The sequence below is a fragment of the Micromys minutus genome (genome assembly GCF_963924665.1).
Source record: "Micromys minutus genome assembly, chromosome: 10".
In the NCBI taxonomy this organism is placed as follows: domain Eukaryota; kingdom Metazoa; phylum Chordata; class Mammalia; order Rodentia; family Muridae; genus Micromys; species Micromys minutus.
Window position 1 is genome coordinate 14,395,727 of NC_137979.1, and position 13,207 is coordinate 14,408,933.

General features: G+C 43.2%; 1 protein-coding gene across 6 annotated transcripts in view; it reads left to right on the forward strand.

The window, feature by feature from the left end:
* SPECC1 (sperm antigen with calponin homology and coiled-coil domains 1) overlaps positions 1-11,610 on the forward strand; it is a gene marked incomplete at both ends in the record, with an annotated part of 178,738 nt that extends 167,128 nt beyond the window's left edge. For 4 of the 6 annotated variants that reach the window (XM_080924202.1, XM_080924205.1, XM_080924203.1 and 1 more), the window contains 2 exons: positions 2,536-2,595; positions 11,521-11,610. In XM_080924202.1, the coding sequence (XP_080780328.1) occupies positions 2,536-2,595; positions 11,521-11,610 (150 nt within the window). Of the gene's footprint in view, positions 1-2,535; positions 2,596-11,460 lie in introns of all 6 variants that reach the window. The other 2 variants (XM_080924201.1, XM_080924204.1) reach the window with 2 other exon arrangements.
* Positions 11,611-13,207: the final 1,597 nt, after the last annotated feature.

Consider the following 13,207-nt stretch of genomic DNA (forward strand, 5'->3'; position numbering starts at 1 on the left):
ATAGACGCACACCACCCCACACACAGGGCAGGCACTGAGGAATGGCTTCTCACTCTGTCCTCATTTATATGGCAGAGCTTCCGCTGAGGCAAAGCTCATGGCCTGAGGACATTGGCTGTCCTCCCCAGCCCCTCACTGGGCACACATTCTTCTGTTCTTTGGCCTCAGCACAGCGTCCACAGCAATGTGCAGTGAGAGGATATTAGGATAGTGAACCCTGGCCACTCATGTCCTGTTACCATCAAAATAAGCAAAAATCATTTTTTATGACTACCACCAGCAACAACAAAATATCCTGTCATGGTCCATGCAATGTTATTTCAGGGCATTTTGAGGCAATTTTCCAAGATGGTCTATTTATTCTGTGTTCAATTTCTACTTAGAAAACATACTTTTATCTACTAGAATCATTCTAGAGAGTCTTAGAGAATTCTAACTAAAATGTTTGGTTTATAAAGGCCTTCTCTTTAGACCTTATTAGTAACCCAATCATACAAATTAAAACAATAAAACACCAGGTTTAGCCTGACACATTTGGCACATAAAGACACGGGGAGAAAAAACATGTTTATTGGAGCTGCCTTTTTAGGAAGTAGTTTGGCATTACAATCTCATGAGCCATAAGAATTGTTTGTAGCTCAGCTTCCTAAGCAATGTAACCTAAAAATTGACCTAGCCAAAGGGACTTTAGAGTAAGAACAAAGGCTTCATTATTAGCACCAAAATAGGGATTGCTCTTCTAGTGTGAACTGGAAGGACCCATTACTGGGTCTGCTCAGCAAAGCAGTGTCTCTGAAACAAGGGTGCGTTTTCCAGATATTGCCCATCAGTCTCCCTAGGTGTCAAGGAAGAAGGCCAGTGGACTGGACAGTATCACCACTGATCAGAACAAAGCCTGCATAGACGAGCCTGCTTTTCCTCAGATGAAGTTTATACAGCAGCACGCTGGCTTCAGTGTCAGGACACCTTTTGGCCTAGGGCCTAATGTTTCAACAGGGCACAGTGAAGACCACGGGAAAATGAAAAGTTTGAAAATTATGTATAAATGACCTTGAACTCCCAGTGATCTTCTTCCCTTAGCTGCTTAAAAGCTGTGGGCACAAATGCATGCCTAGCTTACATATAAACTTAAACTGTGACTGTGGTAAAGTACTTGCCTAGATACACAAGGCCTGGGTTCAATCCCTAGTACTAGGCAAGGGAAAAAAAAACCTAAATATATCAAATTGTAAAACCATGCATGCATAGGACAAAGTGTGAATGTGCTTCTCAATTATACTTAAAATATCTAGTTAAATTTCTAGAACGTAATGGCTTTCCTATGAATTATTGAGGTGAGACAGCAGGACAAGTAATTGAGATTATCTGTACAGAGAGATGTCAGAGAAGAGCGAGGAAGAGTCTGAGACCCAAGCTTTAAACTAAGGTTTCGTGACTTGAGGGAACAGCGTTGTTCAAGTTTTCTGTCTAACCACTGTTAACCAAGCATGATGATAAAAAGGATTCTGTGTGAATGCATCTGGAACATGTGTCTCCTTTATAGCCTTCCTCAAGAATGTACTCCAGTGAGACTATGGGCTATGATCCAAATGATGAGAGATTCTAGCAGGTTCTTGGGGTACAAAGCTTTCCTTGAATAATAATAGTAACTAAGAGCGTCAGAGTTTGGGAAGTAGGAAGTGAGCAGTAATCTAAGAACACCTAATCCAAGCATGAGGCAGACCCTCCATGTGAGGACAGGAAAGCAACAGGCTGCAAGGAGGAACTTCACGTAAGTACCAAGACAGGTAAGAAACCAAATGGTGAGGGATAGTTCTTCAGTAAGAGAAGTCTGAAGCCAGCAGACGCTAAAGGGAAAAAACAAACCGTAGAGGGATTGGGACAAATCCCGACAAGTTGCCCTCTGACTACCATAGGCCACCATGGCATGAGTGTGCGTGTGTGTGTGTGTGTGGTGTGTGTGTGTGTGTGCTCGTGCTCGAGCACTCGAACACGCACTCGTGCACACACATGTAAATTTTTTAAATAAATAGTGGTGTAAAATTACAGTCAGCAAGAGCTCACTACAGGAGAGAAAGACAACTATAAAGAGCTTCTCTCAAGAAAGGGAGAGAACAGGTTTTCATTTGGTTGTATTTAACTACCTTCAGCTATGACTTTGATAATTTTATTAAGACCAGGTCTCACTATGTAGCCCTGGCTTCTAACTCATAATCCTCCTGCCTCAGTCAGAAGTACACCAATGCCACACCTAGTTTTATTATCATTTGTGACATAGCCCTGTGAAAGACAGGATACAACAGAATATAATGAATGTCATAAATCTTGAAAAGCCACAAAGCAACAAAATGGTTGTCTTTAGTCACATGTCAATCAATGCCGTATTCCTGGTGGCAGCTGTAACCTGTTAGCCTTTCCTTCCTGAGGCAGAGCGGTTCTGCAAGGTTGGCATGGCATTGTTTTCTGCAGTGAGCTCTGTAGCATGCCACCTGCTGTCCCTTCTCTCAGCCATTCTCTTTGTCTTCCTTAACACAGAAAAGGAATCTCTTGTTGGCATTTGAAGCAGCGGAAAGTGTGGGCATCAAACCCAGCCTGGTAAGTATCCTGTTGTGTATCCTTCGGATATCTTTTCTACTTACTGAGAAAGAACTTCCTGCTGAAACAGATAAATGATACTCAGATCCATTTGCAGATCTGTTACTCGTGATTCGTAGTATAAAGTTATCCAGTTGGTCTGAATACCAGTTAGGCTCAGGGTTTTTGTTTGTACCTTTGTTTTATTATTATTATTATTATTATTATTATTATTATTATTATTATTATTATTATTATTGTTGTTGTTGTTGTTGTTGTTGTTGTTGTTATTATTGTTGTTATTATTACTAGTAATAGTAGTAGTCTATGTCTGTAGGTGTTTTGCCTACATGTGTATCTGCACTCTAGTGACCTGGTGACCTTGTAGGCCAAAAAAGGATATTGTATCACCTAAAACTAGATTTGCAGATGTCTGTGAGATACCATGTAGGTGCTGGGAACCAAACCTGGATTCTCTGGAATAATAGCCAGTGCTCTTAATAGCTGAGCCATCTCTCCAGCTCTACACTCAAGAGTTTTTAAAATTAAGATTTCATTATGAATAAACTTCAGTTCTGGCAAAACAGTGAGCCACAGATTATTGTTGGTTTTTAATGTCAGCTGGGCATGGTGGTGCACACCTTTAGTCCCAGCACTTGGGAGGCAGAGGCAGGCAGATCTTTGTAAATTCAAGGCCAGTCTGGTTTGCATAGCAAGTTCCAGGACCTCCAAGGCTATGTAGTAAGAACCTTTCTCAAAAGCAACAAAATAAAATAAAGATTAAAAAAAATCAAGAATAGGGTCAGTGGGACAGCCAGCAGGTAAAAACACTTGCCTCCAAGCCTGATGACCTGAGTTCAGTCTCTGGAACTCACATAGTGGAAGCAGAGAACCAAATACCAAAAGTTGTCTTCTTGCCTTTCCTTATGTGCCTTGGCTGTACAAAAAGAAAGTGTCCAGGTACAGCTGTGCTCTCAAGAAAGAACAAGAAATGACTAGATACTAGAAATTGAAAACAAGTGAGACCAGGACTATGAGGTATGAGCCAAGACATTGGAGAGCCACATGTGCTCCTATTGTGATGCTGAACTTGTCTCCACCTTTGAGGGGTTAAGGGTAAAAAGGCCAGATGAGCTTTGGTTTCCAGATTTCTATCTGTGGTGCTCCTATTGTTCAATGGCTGATGAAATTTGTACAAGCCAAAATTCCAAAGCAGACGAGACAGTGATTGACTTGAGCTAGCCCACAGGCACACCAAATGAGAGGATTGTCTGCCAGGGCTGGGGGTAATAAATATAACTATTTAAACCTGTCAGGGAGACAAGAGGCACTGGGGAGATGGCTCAGGTTAAACTGCTGACTGGGCAAGCGTGAACACCTGAGCTGAGAGCTGAACTATCATAGAAAAAAGCCAGGCATGTTATCCCAGCAGCAGGGAGAGCTCCGGGTTCAATGAGGACATCTGTCACTAAAAGTGGAGAGGGACATAGGAATACTCAACACACCTATGCACTCACCACACAGCACATGCACATATACTGAAGTATTTAAAGAGAACCTATGTGGTGGTTCATATATAATCCTAGTTTCTGGGAGCTGAGGCTTAGCTTGGCTCTTGAGTCCAAGCCCAGCATGTTGAATATAATGAGACTCCCTCCAGCTCCAAAAACATGGGAGAGAAAGAACAAAAAAGATGATGTAGCACTAGAAATATCAAGGGAGAGAACTTCAGAAGACTCCAGCCTGTTACTGGAGTTGTTAGAGTAAGAGCCTCAGCCCTCCTGGCTGACCCCTGCACACACTCTCCCATCTTCAAGGGGCTTAGGCTTCGACAGAGGCAAGAGATGTGTCATTAAGCAGCCCAGGATGTCCTCCTGCCCATCGTTTCATATCTCTGTCTCGTGTCAGGTTTCCCCGGCCAGGCTGTCTCACAAGCCAACAGAACTGTCTGACTGTCTCACAGGACAGGCTCCTCTTCCTGCTGGCACTACACTTCAAGAGATTCCTGGAGAACTTACAGTGAGGGCCAGTGCTTAAATGAGCCAATATGCAAAGAGACAGGCACAAGTATTTTGTCATTAGAATGTCTTCATTGCCACCAGGAAGGTTACAAAGCTACTAGAAGTGAACATTTGGAATGAAAAGCACACGGATGGGATACAAACCGGTTAGGCCCAGCAAGAGAGAAGCTGGTAGGTGGGAAGTGAGTGGGAGACTATTCAAAATACTAAGTGGACAATAAAGGATGGGAAGATGGTACAGAACTTGTTATTAGTTAATGTGTGTTTACTTTCTAGAATGAGGAAGCCAACACACTCAGTGAGTTGAAAGCCAGCCTAGACCACATGAAACCCTGTCTCAAAAAAAAAATTATATACATTGTGGAGAGGGCTAAGGAGACCATACTGAGTGGTAACCAATCTAAAATCAACTTTTGGGCTTCTTATGTGCAACAACAGCAAAAATCTGACTTAAACAACTGCTAATTGGCTGTCTAGTCTTGAAACTAAATTGAGATTCCTTATATAATCCTTCAACAGAACTTGGCTAATGGTTATTAGTATTATCACTTCTGACCTAGTGTAGTTTAGAAATGACAAATGTGCCAGGCGTTGTCAAGCACACCTTTAATCCCAGCAGTCAGGAGGCAGGGGCAGGTGAATCTCTGAGTTCAAGGCCAATCTGGTCTCCAAAGCAAGTTCCAGGACAGCCAGGGCTGAAACCTTGTCTCAGAAAAACTAAAAACCAAACAACAGCCAAGTGTAACCCAATGCATTGCGCATGTGTGTAGCCCGGCTGGCTTTGGTATCACTACGTAGAATGACCTTGAATTTCTGACCCTCCTGCCTCTACCTCCCAAGTGCTGTGTTTAGAGGCATGTGCCACCATGCTTGGCACAAGTTCCTTGGTGTTGTTTTAATCCACCTATAAGCAGGGGATGGGGGAGGGGGGACAACCAGGAAAGTCACAGTGACAAGTGCAAAGTGTTCCAGGGTGGGAGGAGGCGGGGAATGAGAAGCAAAAGAGCTGTGGGGCGGGCGACCTGCGGGTGATGATGGCTGTGTACATTTGATGAGGAATGGACAGAGCTGTGGAAATAACACTATTCTTCAAATATTACATGTAAGCATTCTCTCTAAATCTTCCTCAAAAAGTGGATCACTAAGAAATAGAGGCCAGCTGAAGAGAGGGCTCAGCAGTTGAGGGTTTTATGGTTGCAGTGGACTGGAATTTGGTTCCCAGCACCCATGCTCGCACCATATAACTTCACTTCCAGGGAATCTGACACCCCTTTTGGCTTCTGCAGTCACTGTACTGTTGTCTAGAAACCCACACTCAAACACATACGCACACGTGACTGTAAATACTGCAGCGCCGCTGTGCTGTGTCCTCCCGGACTGACCGACTGTGGCTTGGTGCCCTTCACAGTGGCCTTAGTTGTTTTGTCTGTGACTCGCTGCCCACTCAGGGCGCGTGTGGGATAGTCAATGCACAAGACTAAACTCCCTAAAGCAAGAACTCCAAGAGCCTTATCCTTGTCTTTCTAAACATCCGTGAGTCCCGTAAGTGATGTCAGTTGCTTTTTATAAGTTTTACCGTCTTAATTACCTTAAGTGGTGTGAAGCACCTTCACATTGTGGTGCAATCATTGCCAACCCCCGCACACCCCCCCTGTAGGATTCTGATCTTGCAAAATCGAAACTCTGAGTCTGTTAAACATTAATTCCTCATCCCCACCCTCAGCCTGGTGGCCACTGTTCTGTTCTTAGACTCTGAGAAATCGCCCATTTCAGACACCCCATGTGAGTGTGTTTGCTCCACTGTCTCTGCCTCTCGTTTGCCTTATGTGACATAGCATAAGGTCCTCAAAGCTCATCTGTTAGAAGTTCCTTCCCTTTTAAGGTGAATTACAGTTTTACCACATGCTGCTCATCCCTTCATCCATTACTGGACACTAGGCTACTGCCATTGTTTGGCTCTTCTGAGATAATGCTTCTGTGAACCTGGTACCTTCTCTTTTTATTACCGAAGGCTCTGAGAACAGCACCAGGCCATAGACTGTTCGTAGCAAGTATGTGTGAGCAAATGAATAAAATATGACCTCTTTCTTGTGGATTTTGTTAGATTCATTCATTTTTATTTTATGTGTGAGTATTTTGCCTACATGTGTATGTGTATACCACATACTTGCCTGGTGCCTGTGGAGGCCAGAAGAGGGCATTGGATACCTTGGAACTGGAGTTATAAACTGCCATGTGGCCACTGGGAACATAACCCAGGTCCTCTGGAAGAGCAGCCAGTGCTCTTGACCACTGAGCCATCTCTCCAGTCCCTGTGGCATATTTCTAATGTTCTTGATAAGTTCATCAGCACCAAGGTACTAAAATTCTTAACCAGTATTTTCAAAGTCAAATTCATTTTCTTTTTGGCTGGAGAATTTTTGTGTTCCATTTTATTGGTTCCGTCTGCTGTAGCCCACTAATTAGGTACTTAAACCATGATAATCCATCCCTAAGTTATTCACACCAAACCACGTGGGAGAAGCGTATCTTTGCTTCAGAGCTGACATACCAGCTGCAAAAAGTTCTTGCTCTGTCTGTACAACTACCTAGCACAGGAATATCACAGAATTCACCTCTTCTCTTGAGTGAACGATTAACCAATGCCTTCAGCCAAAACCCCCCCTGATAAAGGCCTGCCTTAGCATTAAGCAGGGGAAGAAAATATCTTCTAACTTTAATTCCACCTGGAGTTCCTTTTTATTTCCTGTTCACAAAATAATTCCATTCACACATGTGGTGGACAAAACAAATGCAGACAGAACACCCATAAAATACAATAAAACAACAACAAAAAGTCCCTCCAGTGTCTTCCTCTTGTCAGGAACTGCCCTGTGGGCCATCAAGATGGCTTCATGGACAAAGGTACTTGCCACCAAGCCTGATGACCTGAGTCCAGTCACTGGGCTCCACATGATAGAAGGGGAGAACTGACTCCTTCAAGTTGTTCTCTGCCCTCTGCAGGTATGCCACGAGATGCACACGTCACACACACACACACACACACACACACACACACACACACACACACAGTGAATGAATATCTACAGATAGAATCATAGCAATTACACATAAATGACACTACCATTCTATCTATTGTTAGAGTGTTGTGTCCCTTGTGTGTGACTGTTATTTAGATGTGTCTGTTCTTGTAGCACCTGTGTCCTTTTAGAGTTTTTCTTTGTCACTCAATGGGTCTTTGAGGAGTTCACTGCATAGCCAAAGCTGTCCTTGAACTCCTGATCCTCCTCCTAACTCTCCAGAGTGCTCAGATCAGGACTGCATGGCCACAACCCTCTCTGCTGTTTTAATGTGAGTTTCTTTGCTGGAATACTATGCTGAGCTAGGTTTTGCTCACAGTTCTTTGCTGGACAGTCATCTTCCTAGGTCTGAGGTCTTTGTTTCTTTCTAAATCTGATTTTTTTCCTTATTGTTAAATTTTAAAAGGTGTGTGTGTGTGTGTACACAAGTCCTTACTATATTTGATTTTCTGATATTTTCTCTCAATCTGAGAGCTATCTTTTCATTCTTTTAACAAATCTTTCTGAGAGTAAAGTTTTTCATTTTAACCCAGTTTATCAGCTGTTTTCTTTCATGGTCACACATTGATGTAATTAAAAGTTCACCACCCAACCCAAGGTCACAAACTCAGATTTTCTCTTGTATTTTTTTCCTAGAGCTTTCAAAGTCTTCCTTATGGTCTCTGATTGGTTTTTGTGAGAACTGTGATTTTTGCATTAGTTACTTGTTTGTGTGTTTTATGTATGGCCGTCTAGTCCAGTATCAGGTATGAGGAGAAACCCTTACCTTACTGTTTGCAGAGCTGAAACCTCCCCTTTGCTGTTCTAGACTGTTTGGTGGCTTTTTTTTTAATTCATAAATTTTAGAACATTTGTTAATATCTACCAAAAATTAAGATTTACTGAGATTTTTATTGGAATTATACGCATATATCAAACTGGGAATATTAATAATCTTAGCAATGTTATCTTTTAACTCATAAACATATAATGCATGCCCACCCATTAAGACATTTGCTCTTTGCCATATTTTATAATTTTCTGCAGATAGAATGTGTATATATAATGTTAGACTTGAGCTTTAAGACTACAGATTAGGAGGTGGAGAGGTGAGGACTCAGGTTCAGTTCCCAGCACCACCATGGCAGATCACAATGGTCTGGAACTCCGGTCCCAGAGGATCTGATGTCATCATCATATCAGACATACATGTGGTGCATAGACATGCATGCTGGGAAAACACTCATGTACATAAAGTTACAAAACAAACATATTCAGAAGGGATTATAAGTAGTATGATTTTGCTAGTTAAAAATCCCAGTTTTTCATTTCTGACACGGAGGAAGGTGGCTGAGGTCTGCAGGACAGAGTTCTGGAACCTTGCTGACCTTGCTGACCTTGCTGACGTTGCATGTAGAGTTGGTTTCCGGCATCTACAATCCTGACATCTGCAAAGCTGTTTTTATTGTTTCCTTTGAAATCTGTATGCCTTTGTATTTCTTTTTCTGGCTTTATTATATTAGCTAAATTTTCAGCTACTTTATTAAGCCGGACAAGTAAGAGAGTCAATCTTTGTCTTATTCTTGATTTGAGGGAAAGAGCATTGTCTTACCCAGTTACATATGATATTAGCTATTGTGTTTGGGGTACATACCCTATAGTGTATAAAATAAGTTAATGTCTCTTTTGATTTCAGAGAATTTTTTTTATCATAAATGTGTTCTGAAGCTTGTTGATTTTTTTTCCTTAGTGTTAATATGATGAATTACACTGACTTAAAAGCATCAAACCAGCTTTGCACAGCCTCACTGAATTATATATTCTACTTTATAGATTAATGAATTCTGTTTACTAATATGTTTTCAATTTACTAGTAGTTTTGTGTCTATTTATCTGAGAAACTGGTTTACAGGTTTGTCTTTGTTTTTGTTATTGTTTTGCAGTGTCTGATAGTAGATTAATCTGACCTCACAAGATGAGTTGGGAAATGTTCCCTCATTTTCTGTTTTTAGAGACTAAAAAACTGTTACTTTAAGCAAATACCACATGTGGTGAAACTATTGCTAAGACAAGACAACCTACCTCCCTCCTCTTGAAATGTACAAAACATTTCTTCAGAAGTTTATGATGTATTAAGATGTTTTGATTCAGTAATTGCTGGCATGAAATGGTCCTAGTGAAACTGTGACTGGTAACTGTACTTTGGCATTCTCTGAGACTGAAGACACTTTCCTTTGCAGCACAGGCTCTCAACCCAGGAGTCCTGACTCCTCTGGCAAGTCTTTATCTCCAAAATATTTGCAGTTCATAAAATTAGCAGAATCACAGTTACAAAATAGCAACAAAATAATTTTATGGCTGGGGGTCCCCACCACATGAAGAGCTGAGTTGAAGGTTGGCAGCATCGGGAAGGTCTCGAACCCCTGCTGAGGAAAGCCTGTCTCTCCTGAGTGTGCAGGCGTGTCAGAGCTCATCTGCCTCCCGTCAGCACAGACCATCCCTCACATGTGTCTGTGTCCATGTTGTCATAGCAACCCCTGCTTCAAGACTTCACTGTTTTCTTCTCAAACCTTTCTGGGAAAAACCCCTTTGTACCCTTCCCCATGGACTGTGATATACTGATCATTTTAGCACGGCTAAGGAGCAGAGCAGGAGAGAGACATTCAGATGCTGAGTCAGTGGCTGATGGACAGCTACGTGTCACTGCCCAGGAGATGTGCTTGGTTCAGCCTCTTTTCCTATTGTCTCTGCTTCTGGCTTATGTTGTGTTACAACCACTAAAGACTCCACATCCAGTCCAAAGTTAATAATTAAACATGTTCTAAAAGCTTAGCAGAGTATCCTTCCAGGCACCTAGCCTTCTCACCTGTCTTATCATAGTATGGCCTGGCCTTATACATGCATGTTCAGTGAACTTACTTGCAGAATTATCCCCCAAAACGAGCAAATTAATAAAATTAAATAAATAGCCTCCCCCAATCATTGGACTAGCAGAAAGAAAGAAAGAAAGAAAGGAAGGAAGGAAGGAAGGAAGGAAGGAAGGAAGGAAGGAAGGAAGAGAAAGAAAGGAAGAAAAGAAAGAAGGAAAATGTTAATCCAGATATTAAATAGTAATAACATTAGTAAGTCATAAGGTTTAAATTGTCTCAAGGCATCTCTGGGAACCCCATGACTAGCACTCCAGGAAGTAATTTGACAGAAAGAGATAACACTACCAATTGCAAATGCAATGCACTGGAAACAAAGGAAAACTGCAGAAGTACACACCCACTGAAGTACAGCAGTGTGGGAGAATGTCCTTTGGGAAAGACACAGAATGCGTGAGAAATGTTCACTGTGGTGGGAGCCTAGGGAATTGGACTTACATTCATATGCACATTAGAAAAGAAGAGGTCTCCTCCTCCTGCTCTTCCTCCTACTCCTCTTCCTCCTTCTTGGTTTTGTTTTGTTAGTTTGGGTTTTGGTTGTTTGGGGTTTTAGTTTTTAATATAGGGTTTCTTTGTGTAGCTCTGGCTGTCCTGGAACTCTAGAGGCCTGCCTCTGCCTCCCTGGGACTAAAGGTGCTGGGATTAAAGGGTGTGCCATCACCACCTGCTTAAAATATTTTCCAAAGTTAAAGTTTGGGTGACTGTAAAAAGTTGTAATAGTGTTTAAAGATGAAAACATTAGGAACTTGTGTTTTTAGTCTTTGAAAAGGACATGCCTACCAGGTAGCTGCTGAAAAGCCTAACTCAGTACTTTAGCATGATCTGTGTGTGCTGTTGGTTCTTGTTGGTGGAGGATTTCCAGTCAGTACCAAGTATCAGAGTCTCTTTGTAAAAGGGGGTTTGAGCTGTCCCTTTGCTGACTGTCCCATTTCCTCACAGGAGCTCAGTGAGATGCTATACACGGACCGGCCTGACTGGCAGAGCGTGATGCAGTATGTGGCTCAGATCTACAAGTACTTTGAGACATAAGCTGACCCACTAGCTGCTGCTTGACCTCAAGTTAGTCCTGGACGCGCCTGCTCACTGTCCATCACACCTGGTTTGCCCACCACCTAGCCATCTGGATTTCTAAGGAAGGTTCAAGCCAAGTGGACCAGCACTCCATCGAGAAGCAGAGCTGACTCCACCATGTCCCCACCATGCGGATCAGATGCAAACGTGTCTGGAGCCTATGCTCAGGAATTCTTGCTCCCAATGGGAGGTTTCTAGAGAGACAGGCCCCACTCCTCACACATTGGATCCCCAGACCCAGGCCCTCCTACGTGAGATTCCAGTATTTCCAGTCCCATTTGCGGCCCACACATAGTCTACATGCTGACAAATAGCCCTTCACTCACCGTATCTCTTCTCCTTCGCCCCCTTTACTAAAACTGCTCTGGCTTTGCTTCTTTCAAAGCTCTGTCCTTGCCAACTGCCTACCCCCCAAATAAAGCAACACCCTACATAACAGAAAAACAAGCAGCTTTTGCTTCTTAGCCACCTAGAAACACACCTATTAGGAAATAGTTTTCTCAGCTCTGTGTTACTGAGGACTTGATTACAGTGTATAGTTCTCACCCTCCCTGTTTGATTCCTCACATGTACAAAGCAGCCCTTGGGTGCCTTGCTGATGGCCCACAGGAGGCCAGCTGGCATGCACATTAACCACACAGTACAGTGCTGGTGTCCTGGCTGATGGAACCGTGACCGCGTCACCTTCTGCCCCACTATTTATTTACAGACCTGTTCACCCACACATCTGCCTAACACATGGGACTCAACAGAAGTCACTTAGGGTGTGAAGCAGCCTGTGCTGGTGAGCTCCTTGCACATTTGCACAGTTCTACAGGGTGGGAAGGCATAAGTATAAACAGTGGTTTTGCTCTCCAAACAGAGTTGGTCCTTAGTGTCAGGCCTTTTTTCAGTTGCCTAATAAAAGAAGTTATTGGGAACAGTCACTTTCCCCCATATCCTGCTGGTTCCCTGAGAAGCAGCCTGGCCCCTCCCCGAGTCCTCAGGCTTGCTGGACAAATAGATGTGCACTTCTTAGCAAAGGAGGGTGCTCCTTTCTCAGACAGTTGGGTATGCACAAACACCCATTATTGTTCTAAGTGCCAAATAGCCCTGTGCTAGTCCTTTGAGAAAGGACCGTGTTCACGGCAACCTCTGAAAAATGATCGGTCGCCATAGTCTTGCGAATCTCTGCCTGCTTATCTGAGCCACCCTCCTGGCCCAGTCTGCATCCTTGGAGGACCTGGGTTCTGTCCCTTCCATCAGTCCATCCCTCTGATGGGTGGCAGCTGGGTGCAGCAATGCTGATTCTCAAACTGTTGTAGCCTCTTGGGGCCACAGACTCCACCTTCAGGGTCTGTCTGTAGTTTTTGGCTGTGGTTTATCCATCCCCCCTGGGACTCCTCGGAACTGCATGCCTGACCCTCCAATCAGGTGAGTCAGAATAACTGGAACAGGGCAAAGATGGAGTCTGCAGATTCACACAGTTCTCCAGAACTGATAGACAGCCATACAGAGTAGCAGGACACTTCCCCCAAACCCCTGTGCTCCCCGCAGGAGCTCCAGAGCAGCAATT